At 46.7% G+C, this 12851-nt stretch overlaps 1 protein-coding gene across 1 annotated transcript in view; it reads right to left on the bottom strand.

Annotated features, from left to right (window-relative positions):
* PNPT1 (polyribonucleotide nucleotidyltransferase 1) overlaps positions 1–12851 on the bottom strand; it is a 1336943-nt gene that overhangs the window by 237843 nt on the left and 1086249 nt on the right. The window contains exon 23 of the mRNA XM_069608057.1: positions 6453–6536. Coding sequence (XP_069464158.1) covers positions 6453–6536 — 84 coding nt within the window. The remainder of the gene's footprint in view (positions 1–6452; positions 6537–12851) is intronic.

Below are 12851 nucleotides of genomic sequence, written 5' to 3'. Positions count from 1 at the left end.
CCGAGAGGATACAGGGGTCCGCGAAATTCTGGCACCAAAAATGTGCATGGAGAAAGGGGCGGGTCATGCCTTCTTTCCATATGAGACTTTTGCGGAGGAGGGGGATTGGAAAAAGCCCTTACTCCATCCCCCCTTTTTGTTGCTTGCGTCGATGCTGGGTGGGGCGAACGGTCAGGCTGCCTGGACCTCCGCTCTTGGAAGCTGCGGAACCCTCAGTATGTATGCCCCTTGTCAAGCGCTGCTGTGATGCGGTGTACGTTTTTGGGCGTGGCCTTCGTAAGGATGGATAAAGACTTGGCCGTTTGAGAGCCGGTTTTCTTTTTGTCCAGCTCCTCGTCTGTGGTGGAGTGGAAGAAGTCACTCCCCTCGAACCGAAGATCTAATATGCGTTCCTGGACGTCCGGGTTGAATTTAGTAGCACAGAGCCAGGCTGTTCTTCTGATGTCCGTGGCTATGCAGATGGCCTGGCCAGAGGTGTCAATGTGGGCCACGGTGGACTCCATGTCGTCTTGTGCCACTATCTTGGCCTCTGCCAATCCTGCCTTAAATCGTGATTGGCGCTGCGCCAGAAGCTCTGGGAGGAAATTCGCAATTTCCCGCCAAAGCCTCTGGTTAATGGCTGCCAGCATGGCATTAGCGCGTTGACCTGACGAAGATGCAGGGACGCGTTGGATCTTCTCCTCCTTGCCTAACAGCGCCGCGGAGGAAGAGGCATAGGATGAATGAGGTTTGGAGTATAGAGACGGTGCAGCGATCACCGAGGAGTGTGGCTGAGGGTGGGCCGATAGCAAGAGTGTATCCCCCTCCAACTGCCTGTACTTGGCATCCAGGCGGCGACTGACCGGCTGGACTGAGTGGTGCTTGAGCCAGCCCTTTTTGGCTAAGGTGACCACGTCCTTCTGCATCGGGATGCCCGTTCTTGCTGTGGGACGCAGCGTGAGGACTTCGGCTCCTCACAGGCCAGAGTGGTAGGCAATATTGACGGGGTAGCGGGCGGCAGCTGGAGTCGTGTGCTCTGCCCATACGGACACAGCGGAAACCTGCCTTGCGCAAAGGAAGGGTAGGCTGTAGGCCACATACCTGGTTGACACCAGTCCCACCTTGACACACATTCCTCCAACTGCTCCCTGCCTTGGTGCGGTATCGGGTGTTAGGAAAGATTTCCATTTCATGTGTAGTTTTCCCTCCAGTTGTGTACCCCCCAACTTTTTGCTGATGTTGAAACACCATAGTCTGACTTTACCAGAGGAACACGGCACTCGCCTGGGCTTTTCGCTCACTTTTAATGGGGATACTGACATGCCTTTAAAGACAGTCAGAACTGGGAGACTTTGTTTCCCTTAGTCCTTGTTGCAACTTTTCTGCAACATGTAACAAGTGTACAATGTACCTTAGAGTACAGTGCAGTTAGGTCTGGTCATTTCCAAAGGCCCTAGATTTTCTCAAAGGATTTTTTAGGAGAAGTGCAGATGTGCCTTGTACAGGGCTGGTGGCAGCTTATTTTGCATATTTTTAATCCTTTCTTGCCAGGTAAACCGCAATGACCTTGTTTGGCACAGATAGGTGGCCTGGCTCCAAAACGGCCATGCCACGAGGTTCTTTGTCCTGTCCTTTGGCCATCTTGCCCCTTCACCTTCCCCAGGTCGAGCCGAACCAGGCCAGTCCTTATTTAGGCATGCATTTTCCCACAAAGTGCCAAGCTTTCGCGAGCTTCTGCATGCCTCGTGTGCGCGCCCCAGTACACATCCTGGGTGCCAGAGAGTCTGGAGTTCTGTGAATGCCTGGGACCACTGTGGTCCATGTATGGTATGCCTGTATGTGAGCAGATCTCCCATTGGGTCCTCTTCGTTTTGGCGCGAAGGAGAGTCTGGATAAGAGAAGGCCCCAAACACCCAAACCATGTCGATCTCTGGAGTTCTCACTGAACGAAGGAAAGGATCCAAATATCCTGAAACTAAGAGGCCGAGTTGAGGAACCGCTGGTGACCCGCTGGAAGATTTGGCACCCTGAGCCTGCTGTCGTCCCGCTGGACCCCGCTGCATCTGGTTTTCCTAGAAGGTCTGTGAAGACGCTTCGAATCCATTAGAATAGTGTGACCCACTATTCTCGGAATCTTCACCTTAACCTGCAAGTAAGCCTTTTCGGAAGTGTCCCTGGGCCAACCAGTGGACTGAACAGCTTGCGCAGACGTTTTGCCCTGATACCGCTGCCGTTTCAAGGAGGCCCTTGAAACTTGGCACATCACAAGTTCTGTGTTCACGGCACTCTCGCACTGAATTCCGTACACTTGGTGTTCCCAGGTCTGGAGTAAAGTGAGTCTGCCCGAACCAGAGTTTACGCGGAAGCTGTATCGCCCAGCCGTGGTGACGAACTTTGCAAATTCATTGCAGCTGTGGTCCCCTGTGCCCTGAAGCCTGCTACAGCGGAACTGGCCTAAGCCATCCACCAGGAGCGGAGAAATTGCCACTGTCCTGTAGGGGAAGCAACGCTGTATCTTTGTCGCTGAAAGCCGTACAGCTGCGAGATTGCTGCATTTGAACCTGCAACCGAAGTAGACTCGACTGCCGAAGTTTGGTCTGGAGTGCGCCGGTGAGTAATTGCAACCCTAACTGGTGGCCCCTAGCGCATCCATCCATTTTTACACACAAGTGGCCCATGAGGGCCCCTCTCCTTTCCACTGCTAGTGCAAACTAGCGAATTATTCCCAACTCTTGGAATCGACTCTGCCCTCAAGTGGAGACCCTCCTGGAGTAGTGGGAACCTATTCTGCATCACTTCACCTACCTTCCTGAGCTTCTACAGCCCATATAAAAGACCCTGCTTTGCCCGTTTGAACTACCGCATGCGCCAGTTTCGCAAGTACATTTGGGCTTTAGGCTCCTCATTTTAGGGATTGGACTGCCGTTCAGTTAGGATTCTGTTTGATACAGAAGGGCCTAAAGTCTATTTGCACTGCCTGCTTCCTTCCCTGTTTAGGTTGTGGACCCGGTTTATAGTCGTAATGTAGAAAAAAAAATGTCGACTTACAAAAATGTCGAAAAAAAATGTAGAAAACAATAATGTCGAAAACCTATACATATAATGAAAAGTCAATTTTTAGAAAAAAAAATGTCGAAAAAATGTCAATTAGCACTATCAATAAATACATAAACAAGAAGAGTATCATTAACTAGGGGGGGTCCCCCCCAACCCCACTCACCCAACACCCGCCGGCCACCCCTCCACCACCCTCTCACCCCTCATACTCAACACATTTTAATTATATATTTATTTATTTTTTCGAAAAATTCGAAAAAATGTAGAAACAATTCGACATTATTGGTTTTCGACATTGTTTTCTAAAAAAATGTTTCTACATTTTGACTGTCGACATTATTGCATTCTACATTATGACTGACCACCTGTGGACCCATTTGGTGCATTCATCCTTTGAACCCCATTGGTCTTGCATATATGTAGGATTGTGTTGGTTTAATAGTATTGCTGTGATTTTCTTACTGTGTGTTGAATTGCAAAGGCCTTGGAATAAATGTATTTGTATTTTTGATATATATACACCTGACTGGGAGTGATTTGTAAGTGTCCTTTATTCTGTGTGCTCATTGAGGTCTTTCAGTCACCCTCACCCTTCCTGAGACCTAGTCTTGACCGCCGCCATAGCTACCTTGATTGGTCTGGCTTGACCAGAAGGTTACCCCTGTTCCAAGAAACTAGGCTGGCCTTCTGAACCTCTGCTCACCAGGTCAGAGTTCAGAAATCCATCTTAACATCGGGCGGATGTCCGGAATGTCTGGCACGGCAGCCATTTTGTCGAGCTGACTTCCACGTGCCTGCGCTGTGTTGCTCGGCTCACTGGGCCCCAACCCGTCCAGGACTCAAGTGTGGATCATGGGGCCTACCCTGTTCCTCAGGCCGAGGCCTGCTATGTGTTTTACCCTCCGCGGATCTGCCGGTAGAACTGCGTATAAGCACCCCCTCTGACATATTGCCGGTACTAGGGCGTGGCCCCTCGGGTGAAGACCCGGTAGCTTCCGGTCCCTCAGAGCCGTTACCGGGAGGATCCCCTGACCCCTCGGCCTGTCGGCCGGTACCTGGTCTGACCACATGTAGTCTGATGGATCCTCTCGATGGAGTAGTCCCGGGGATTATCTATGTGGAGCACATCCTGCAGGAAATTGTACATAAACGTTTCAAGGTCTGGACCCTCTGTGTTTTCTGGCAGGTCCACCATCCTGAGGTTATTGCGTCTCGATCAGTTTTCTTGCACCAAGATGTTGTATTTCCCGGATGACCCCATCCAGCTCCGTTGTTGTAGTTAAGTGGTTGTCCTCCAGTGAGCTAATGAATTGTTCATTGTCTGTCCTTTCTGCCTGTGCATTCTATCTCGTCTGGACATCCTGTAGATCGCGTTTAATATCCTGGACCGTTGTGTTGGTCTCCTGTGTCCGTTGACCAGTGATTTTCATTTGCGCCAGGATGAACTGTAGCTGCGCCGGAATATCCATTGTCGTCTTGTGCCTCACCAGAGCGGCATGGTAGGGCATCAATGTTGACAGTATCTACCGGTATAGTTGTGGATGTGTCCGGATGTACCAGTAGCATAGCACTAGGATCGTCCATTGATGCAGCCCTCTGGGTCACTTGCACATGTATCACAGATCCAGTTCCAAGCAGGGGTGCAATATGGAGCAGTGGCAGAAGTTAAGCGATGGGCCATGTATTGGGGGAAGAGTCCAGGATTGGGCAGAGAAAGGCTGGTAGGTTGGTAATGGAGTTTGCGAGATGGTGCTGGATGCGCGCCCAGAGGCGCCTTAAAGGCGTTTATGGGCAGACCCTCCGCTGCCCCCCGGCTCTGGTGTAGTGCAGTGCCCACTGTCCACGAGCTGAGTGTTCCACCCCTGATGGCAGGGAGTTGGACTTCCGTGCGCTTAATAGCCCGCAGTTCTATATTTTTCCGGGTCCCATCGGTGTGGTTGGGGATATAAGTGTTCACCAACGGAGCAAGGTGTCCTGACCGGCTGCAACTCAGGCCCAGGGATGCCACCGGTGCACCCCGGCCGTTATTTCTGGGAGGTTGCTGTAGCTAGGGGCAATCGTGTCGTTCCGGAGAGCAGACCAGCATAGGTGACAGTTCGCCAGGAGCAGAGTGGGAGTGCTCACTGTAATCCCTTGCTTCAGGGTAGGCAGATCGTTGTCCCCCTAGTGTGTGCATTTATGGGGAGTGCTGCACTGGTGAGGCCATTGTCCCATAGGAGGCAGGGTGGAAGTAGATAAGGTGAAGGTAGGCGCTCGGCCCAAGGAGCTGTTTGTGCTCAGTGGCGGCCCCTGGGGTCGGCAAAGATGCGTCTTGTGCTATCCCTCGCTTCCACTACGGGCCCAGATTCATCCACTGCGCTGGGTCCGGGTGGGAGGGGGGAGATTCTCTGCAGCTCACCTCTGTATCTTCCGGTGGATGTGCACCCCTGCCAGCATTAATGTATGCATCCTCTAAAGGGATCACATCAGTGATCCGGTCTGTGCCTGGAGGCGGCTTGGTGCTGCACGCGCTCAGTAGGTGCTCAATCCCAGGCAGCCCTCATTTCTCAGTCGTTCATAGAGCCGGAGCCAGAGGTACTCCGCGGCTGATTTTTGGATCAGAGATTCCGGGGCTATTCGCCTCCCTGCTGAACCATTGAAGTTGCTGTCCGGGGCCTGTGGAGGGAGAGAGTTGCCAGCATTCCTCCAGCACTATCAGAGCTTCTGGAGCTTGCAGCCATCTTGCTCGGGCTCGAGCACCCCACCAATCATTTCACCTTTGTAAAGGAAAAAACACTTCAACATTGCACTTGGAGCAAGTTCATGCTAAAACTGTTCCAGTCCAACCAAGATTACAATTAAAATACTTTCAAAATACAACCTGGTTATTGTAATATTACAAAATGAAACTACATTAATTGTACTAACACTTTACTCATTATTAAACTAATATAATTTTCTTCACCACCACAACTCCAAATGCTTTATTGCTACTAGCACTACGTGCTTATAGCTTATAAACCTCAGCAGGGGGTCATCATCTCTTGGGATAATAGTTATTTCCAAACGTATTGCAGAGGCAATCTGGCAAGACTTTTAAACTTGAAATAGGGCAAAAATGAGTCAGTGACATTCTAAAACACAGGGTTGAAGAAAAAAAACGAGATAACATCTAGCTGAAAAAAAAATCTTAACCATGAAGCTCAACAACACTGATGCAGCCTTCACCTTAGTTCATGTAATTAACATAACTAAAAGAAAACGTAGGATTAAACTAGTGAAAAAGCATTCCTAGAGAGATACAGATCACTTTGTGATACTTTATGGTTTGGGTATTGAGTTTTTACAGGAAAAACGTTTTCATGTAGAACTACAATGTAATAGTCAGAGAAGAGCCTTTCTCACACCACCACATGAGAGTGGAAATATATGTTTACCTGTTTCAGCCTGAAGCCTTTTTAAGTTATAACCACCTGGGCCAACAAAGCGTACCCTTTTAGACAATGGCACCTGTACAGTCTCTGAAATACAAGGAAAGTAAAAAAGAAAAATATATTTAGACAGCAAAACCAATGTCGCCTTTGCTGGTGTTGAATATCATGTTTTAGAGACGAAAGAGCGTCGAGTATAACCAGTATATCGTGCACTTAGGCTCATGCGCTATAATGTGAGGAAGCCTGCAGAGTTGCTCAAAACCCAGAGGTAATACCCTAAACTTCCTTTAATAAACTAAGAAAATGATATGGCCGAGCTGTCACGCATGCTCTAAAGATATTCAAAGAAATAATACATATTCTTTTACAATTCCAACATGGTATGTTTCAAAGTGGTTTATTCCAAATTAGACTGATTGTTCCCTCAGTCACAAGACTACAAAGTCTACAGCCAACACGTGTTTCGACACTAGGTCTTCCTCAAGGCTGTCATACATCCACATACACATGAAATCATATCATACAAAATATAATTGCAAAAGATGATACAAATTGTATGAAACAGTGTCAAATAATGCATAAGTCAGTGAATTGATAATACATACCAAATTTCTAAAATGATAGAAACAGGATCAAAAACCAGATTAGGAACAAGGGACAACAAATTAGTATTTCCACTGGACATGAACCTTAAATTGTAAAGCTTGCTACAAAGTGCGTGCCATTACCATGTAAATAAATGCACCAGAAAAGTTTAATCTCTAAAACTCAGGACATCCGATCCCCTCTCTCTTCCTCCCTCTACTTCCCATTCTTCCTCTGGCCACCTCTCCCCCTCCTTCTCTGCTTTTCCCCTGTTCTCCCCTGACGAGGTTTCTAGGCAAGTCCGATCTATGAAAGTTTCGTCAAAACAGGTTCACCCCTGTTCCTCCAAAACCATCAAGGACCATATTGACACCCTGGCTCCTACTTTGGCTGACTTCTGCAACCACTCCTTTGCCACTGGAGTCTTCCCATCCCCCCTGAAGCACTACCTTGTGTACCCACTTCTGAAGAAACCCTCAGCCGACCCTTCCTGCCCAGCTAACTATCGCCCAATCTCCATCACTCCTTTCCTGGGCATACTCCTGGAAAAGCAGGCCATCTCAGCTTAATCTTCACACTGAATCTGTTGGTTGCCTCCATGACCATCAGTCTGGCTTCAGAGCAGCCAGAAGCACGGAAACTGCTCTCCTGAACATCCGTGAAGACCTGCTCTCCAACCTCGATTCCAACACCCCATGTGTCCTCACCTTACTTGATCTCTCTTCTGCCTTTGACACGGTCAACCATGCCATCATGCTCAACCGTCTCCATGATAACCTGGGTATCACTGATCAGGCCCTGGCCTGGCCCACCTCTTTCCTCTCTGATCGACCCTCCCAGGTCCAACTTGGGTCCTTCCTCTCCTCGATCTCCCTCTGTTTCCCCCAGGGGTCTAACCCCTCTACCTGACTGTTCAATCAATACCTGGCACTTCTTGCCCACCACATTGCTGCTCTCTGCCCCAACGTTCAGTGCTATGCGGATGACACTCAACTCATTTTCAGACTCCCTTCCGCGACCTCTTCGTCTCTCATCTCTGACTGTCTGCTATCCAGGAGTGGTGTGCTGCTAATGATCTCTGTCTGAATGCCAGTAAGACTGAGATTCTCCTCATCGGCACTCCTGCTCCCTCCTTTCCTGTTGCTCTCTTGCAGTCTTTTTTGGCCCTCTTCCTGCTCCCACCTGTGAGGCTAAAAACCTCTGGTTCATCTTCCACACGCTTTAGCACTAGTTAACATCAAGCAGGTGTATGCATGCAATTTTGCCAGACGAAATGAGCTGAAATACATTAAGAACTGTTTTTTTGAAACTGTTTATAGTTTAACTGTGAATCCTCTGCCGATTGGCTTTTAGTAATATTGTGTACATTACTAGTCTAATAGGCGTGTACTTTGTTTAATACGCTTTTAGTAAAATTTCAAGCGAGTATTTACTTTTTACCTCACTGCTGCTCTTGACGCATGTGTCTGTGTGGGACTTCATTTCCCATCTTTCCCGTCACTGAAGCGCTCGCTGCTGAAGAGACTTCACGCGACGCATGCCATAACACGGCCACGTCAGCGCAAATCGCTGACGCAAAGCCTGTTTGGTGGTTTTTAAGAAAGGGAAAAGGGGGGTCCTCTTTGTGTTTTATAGAGGGGCCTGAGTCTGGAGGACGAATTTACACTGCAGAAAAAGGGGTGGACTCTGGCTGCCTCTTCCTCTGAGACACTAACAGGTGTCGCACTGGCATACATGAAACCAAGTCTACACTGGTAGGACTTGTATTTCTTTATAGTAGAACCCAACAACACTTTCACAGGTGCTAAAACTTCTTTATTTAACATACAACAAGTTTTTCCTTTTTTATAATAGATAGACAAACTAAAAGTCCACTTTCACGAATTGCATTTCCATTATATTGTATCGGCATATAATGTCAACAACACATGATTGTTAATACAACAAGGTTATCAAGTGCAATATTACTGCGCATGCACTGAAAAAGAGTCGACACTCAAATGTGTTTCCAGCTATGTAACAACGCAGGTGTTGATGGTGGGTTGTTCCATAGCTTTCCTCAGGACTGTAAAATGGGAAGGAATCGAGTAGTCTTTCGTGTGTTGCTCAGACAAAACTGTGTATAAGGAACAAGAAAAGGAACGTGTGTTGTTTAAAAGGTTCTACTAGATAAGTAACTAAAATGCATGATGCAGTGCTCAGACATACCTGTCTTCAACAGTATTTTGTCTCGGGGCAAAATGATGCGTGGGGAATGGCGGATCCAAGTGTGCCAGACCAAGGAGAGATTGTTCTCTTGAGTTGCAGAAGAGGCATCCACTACAACACGTAGGACACAGCATGTGTTAGAGAAAAGTGTCCTGCTTGTGTCATGTAATTGACAACAAAATGCACGTGAAAAATAAGTGCTGGTGACTTATTATTGACCGGTGTAGAGATCGTGAGACAGTGTGGCTAACTGTGCGAGGACGAGTGTCCCATTTGGTAATCTCTATTTATTATAGGAGAAACGATAATTTCTTATATATGGGGGCTGACAGTCAAATGTAACAGTCCCTATGGTGCCAGTACTTGTAGTATCCCGAAGGAGAGAGCGGAATGCTTACCTTCTCGTATTGGGAAGAGCTCCCGAAGTGAGCTGTGTATTCTGTTCGTCGCTGAACGTGCACCGCGCATGCGCTGTGTCATGCCGGGGACGCGAGTGATCAGAAAAAGGCGAGAGCGAGTGATTTGCGCATGTGCGAGCGAATAGTGGTCGAATTGCCGCGCGTGCGTGGGAGGAGAAAGTGAGAGCCTACGTGTGTTTATGGCTTAGTTACTGTTGCTATGTCGCGTCAGAGGAGGGCGTGGTCTGTGTGTGCAGGGAACTAGTCCCGTAATTGCAATGTATGTAGGGGGTCTGTGTAGTCCGGGTGTTCATTTTGAAAACAACAAAAACACAACACAGTATACATTATGAGCTTGAATCTCAACAATATAGAACTGAACATGTATATTCGTTCATAGAGGCATGTTCATGTTTAGATAAACAGACTTTTGATGCTTTGAAAAAACATTTTTAAACATATTTTTAACACTACACCCGACATGGTTTTAGATGGTTTTTAAAAACCAGGCGTGCTTCTCCTTGCTGTAACCTCATTGTTCCACTTTCTGCATCTTGATTGATTAATGGTGGGAGGGGCAAGGTTGGGAAGTACAGTGCTGGGAGATAATTGTATGGAGGTGTACATCGGTTGGTTATGTATTAGAAGAAGAGGTTCCACTCTATGCAAATGTTTAATCCATTTTTCACCGTATCCAGTCTGTGGATCCATTTCTGTTCCAATTTCCTCAGAGCTAGGTCTCTGTCACCTCCTCGTTCTTTTTCATCTATGGTTTGGATGATCGCCCACTGGAAGTCTGTATATTTATGTTTGAGTTTACTGAAGTGGGCAACCAGTGGTTTATCTTCAACTGCGTTTTTTAGACATGATCTGTGTTCACAAATACGCTGCCTCACCTCTCTTTTGCTCTTGCCGATATATAGTAAGTCACAGGGGCACCGTATGCCGTATATACTCCACTTTGTACGGCAGTTGGAGAAGGTTTTGTATTTCCATTCTAGGCCATTTAGCAAGATGGTTTTTTGGTCTTTCGTGAGGTTACAGACTGAGCATTTGCCACATCTGTGATGTCCAATGACAGGGGGAAGGTCCCACAGGTTAGTTTGGTTGGATTTTTGTATGGAGCCTGGGTATGTAAGTACTAGGCGATCTTTTGCTTCTTTTGAATGCAAATCTGGGCTTTTCGGGGCAAAGATCCTCTGTTTGTAGAAGGTTCCAATTTGATAGGACTGATTTTCGGATGTAGTTACTTATTGGGGAGAAGGTGGTGACGCATGTCATTTTTTCAGCGTGTTCCACTCTCGATCTCTTTGTAAGACATGTTTCCCTACTCGTATGCCTTGCTGTCCTTCGTGCTCTTCGTATGATTTTGGGTGGGTACCCTCTTGCTTTTAGGCGGAGTTCTAGGTCTTTTCCATTTTTATCGTATTCTGGTAAGGTTGTACAGTTTCTCCGTATCCTCAGAAATTGGCCGAACGGGAGATTTTCCCTGAGTGATTGAGGATGAAAGCTTTTAAAATTTAACAGTGTGTTTTTGTCTGTTGGTTTCCTGTAGAGGGTAGTGACGAGAACACCTTCGTCTGTAGTTTGAATGTTCAGATCCAGGAAGGGTATGCTGACTTTGTCTGAATGCATGGTGAATTTGATACATGGGTCTACGGTGTTGAGCCGTGTGTGGAAAGATTCTAATTCTAAAAGAGTGCCTCTCCAAACGGTGAAAACATCGTCGCTGTATCTGACCCATCCAATTAGGTTCTGTTTGTATATATTGTCTTCATTGTAGATGTTCTTTTCCAAATGGTCCATGTACAGATTTGCTATATCAGGTGCAAACGTTGAACCCATGCTTGTTCCTCTTATTTGTTGAAAGTATTTTCCTTGGCACATGAAGAAGTTTTCCGTGAGTGCTATCCGTATTCGCATTGATAGGTGTAATAACTTTCATGTTGACTCCTAAATACTCAGTAAACAAGGTATTGATTTATAGACCGCCTCGGCCATAGGCTCTGTTTTTAGATTGTCTGGATGACGTCCTTATATCAATAGGCTCTAAACATAAACAACTATTGTGCATTGGTGACTTAAACATCTGGTTGGAAGATCCCACCAAGCCAGACTCCAAGCTTTTACATGAACTCCTACTTCAACACAAGGTCTCAATTTTGGATCAAACACCTTCACATATCCTAGGCCACTGCTTCGATGTGGTGTTAGCCAGAGGAAAAGGGATTGTTACGAATAATACATTTCCCATTAGATGGACAGATCATTATCTCAGAACATTCTCTATTAAGACCAATTAAAACAATACCACTATTCCAGTCCCTGGGGGTGCTAAATTGGCTCGAAAAAGAAAGTAGTTGGATGGTATTCCTGGAACTGAAGTTTAAAGATGTGAAGGCAGGCGCTTTGTTACCAGTCTTTAGCTTCTCCTCCTAACGCATGTTTTCATGACTTCATCAAACGTGCGTTAGGAGGAGAAGCTAAAGGACTGGTAAAAAAGCGCCTGCCTTCACATCTTTAAACATTGTTCCAGGAGTCCCGTGCGCACAAGGCAGTGCAGCAGGGCCATCATGCCTTACATTGGAGAGCCACAACCATGGCTTTCCCCCTCCCCCCATCAAGCAGAAGATTTGTGCTATGGAGGGAGTTGCTTCCAGTCACCTGCCAGCAAAATCCAGTGCGAAAAAGACAAGTACCAGAATCCTCAGAGCTAATTAACTTGTCACACCTGAAACAGAAATGCAGACCCGCCTGAAAAAACAAAGAAATTCAGCCTCCCTGAAGATTGATGAAGTCATGAAAACGTGCGTTAGGAGGAGAAGCTAAAGACTGGTAACAGAGCGCCTGCCTTCACATCTTTAAACACTGGAACTGAATTAAGCAATGCTTTGAGCAACTGTGCCCTACTGCAAGACTGCAATTACCTATTTTTACAAGGGACTCAAATTATGAACAAGATCTGTACAAAATAGGTTCCTTTAAGAACTATTGTCCATAAAAGTTCATCTAAGTTATGGTATACTTCGCAATTTATGCAGTCAAAAAAGGAACACAAATACCACGAAAATAGATGGTACCTTTTGAAATCACCTGAACATGCTGAATCGGCAAGATCAGCACTAATTAACTATAAAAAGACTGTCATCCAAGCTAAATCTGATTTTTTGTCTAAAAGAATCATTGTTGCAGCCAGTCGTCCGCAAGAATT

Source organism: Ambystoma mexicanum, chromosome 4q (assembly GCF_040938575.1).
Source record: "Ambystoma mexicanum isolate Mex_15411 chromosome 4q, UKY_AmexF1_1, whole genome shotgun sequence".
In the NCBI taxonomy this organism is placed as follows: domain Eukaryota; kingdom Metazoa; phylum Chordata; class Amphibia; order Caudata; family Ambystomatidae; genus Ambystoma; species Ambystoma mexicanum.
Note: the sequence above shows the minus strand (reverse complement) of the source record. Positions and strands in the feature narration are given on the sequence as shown.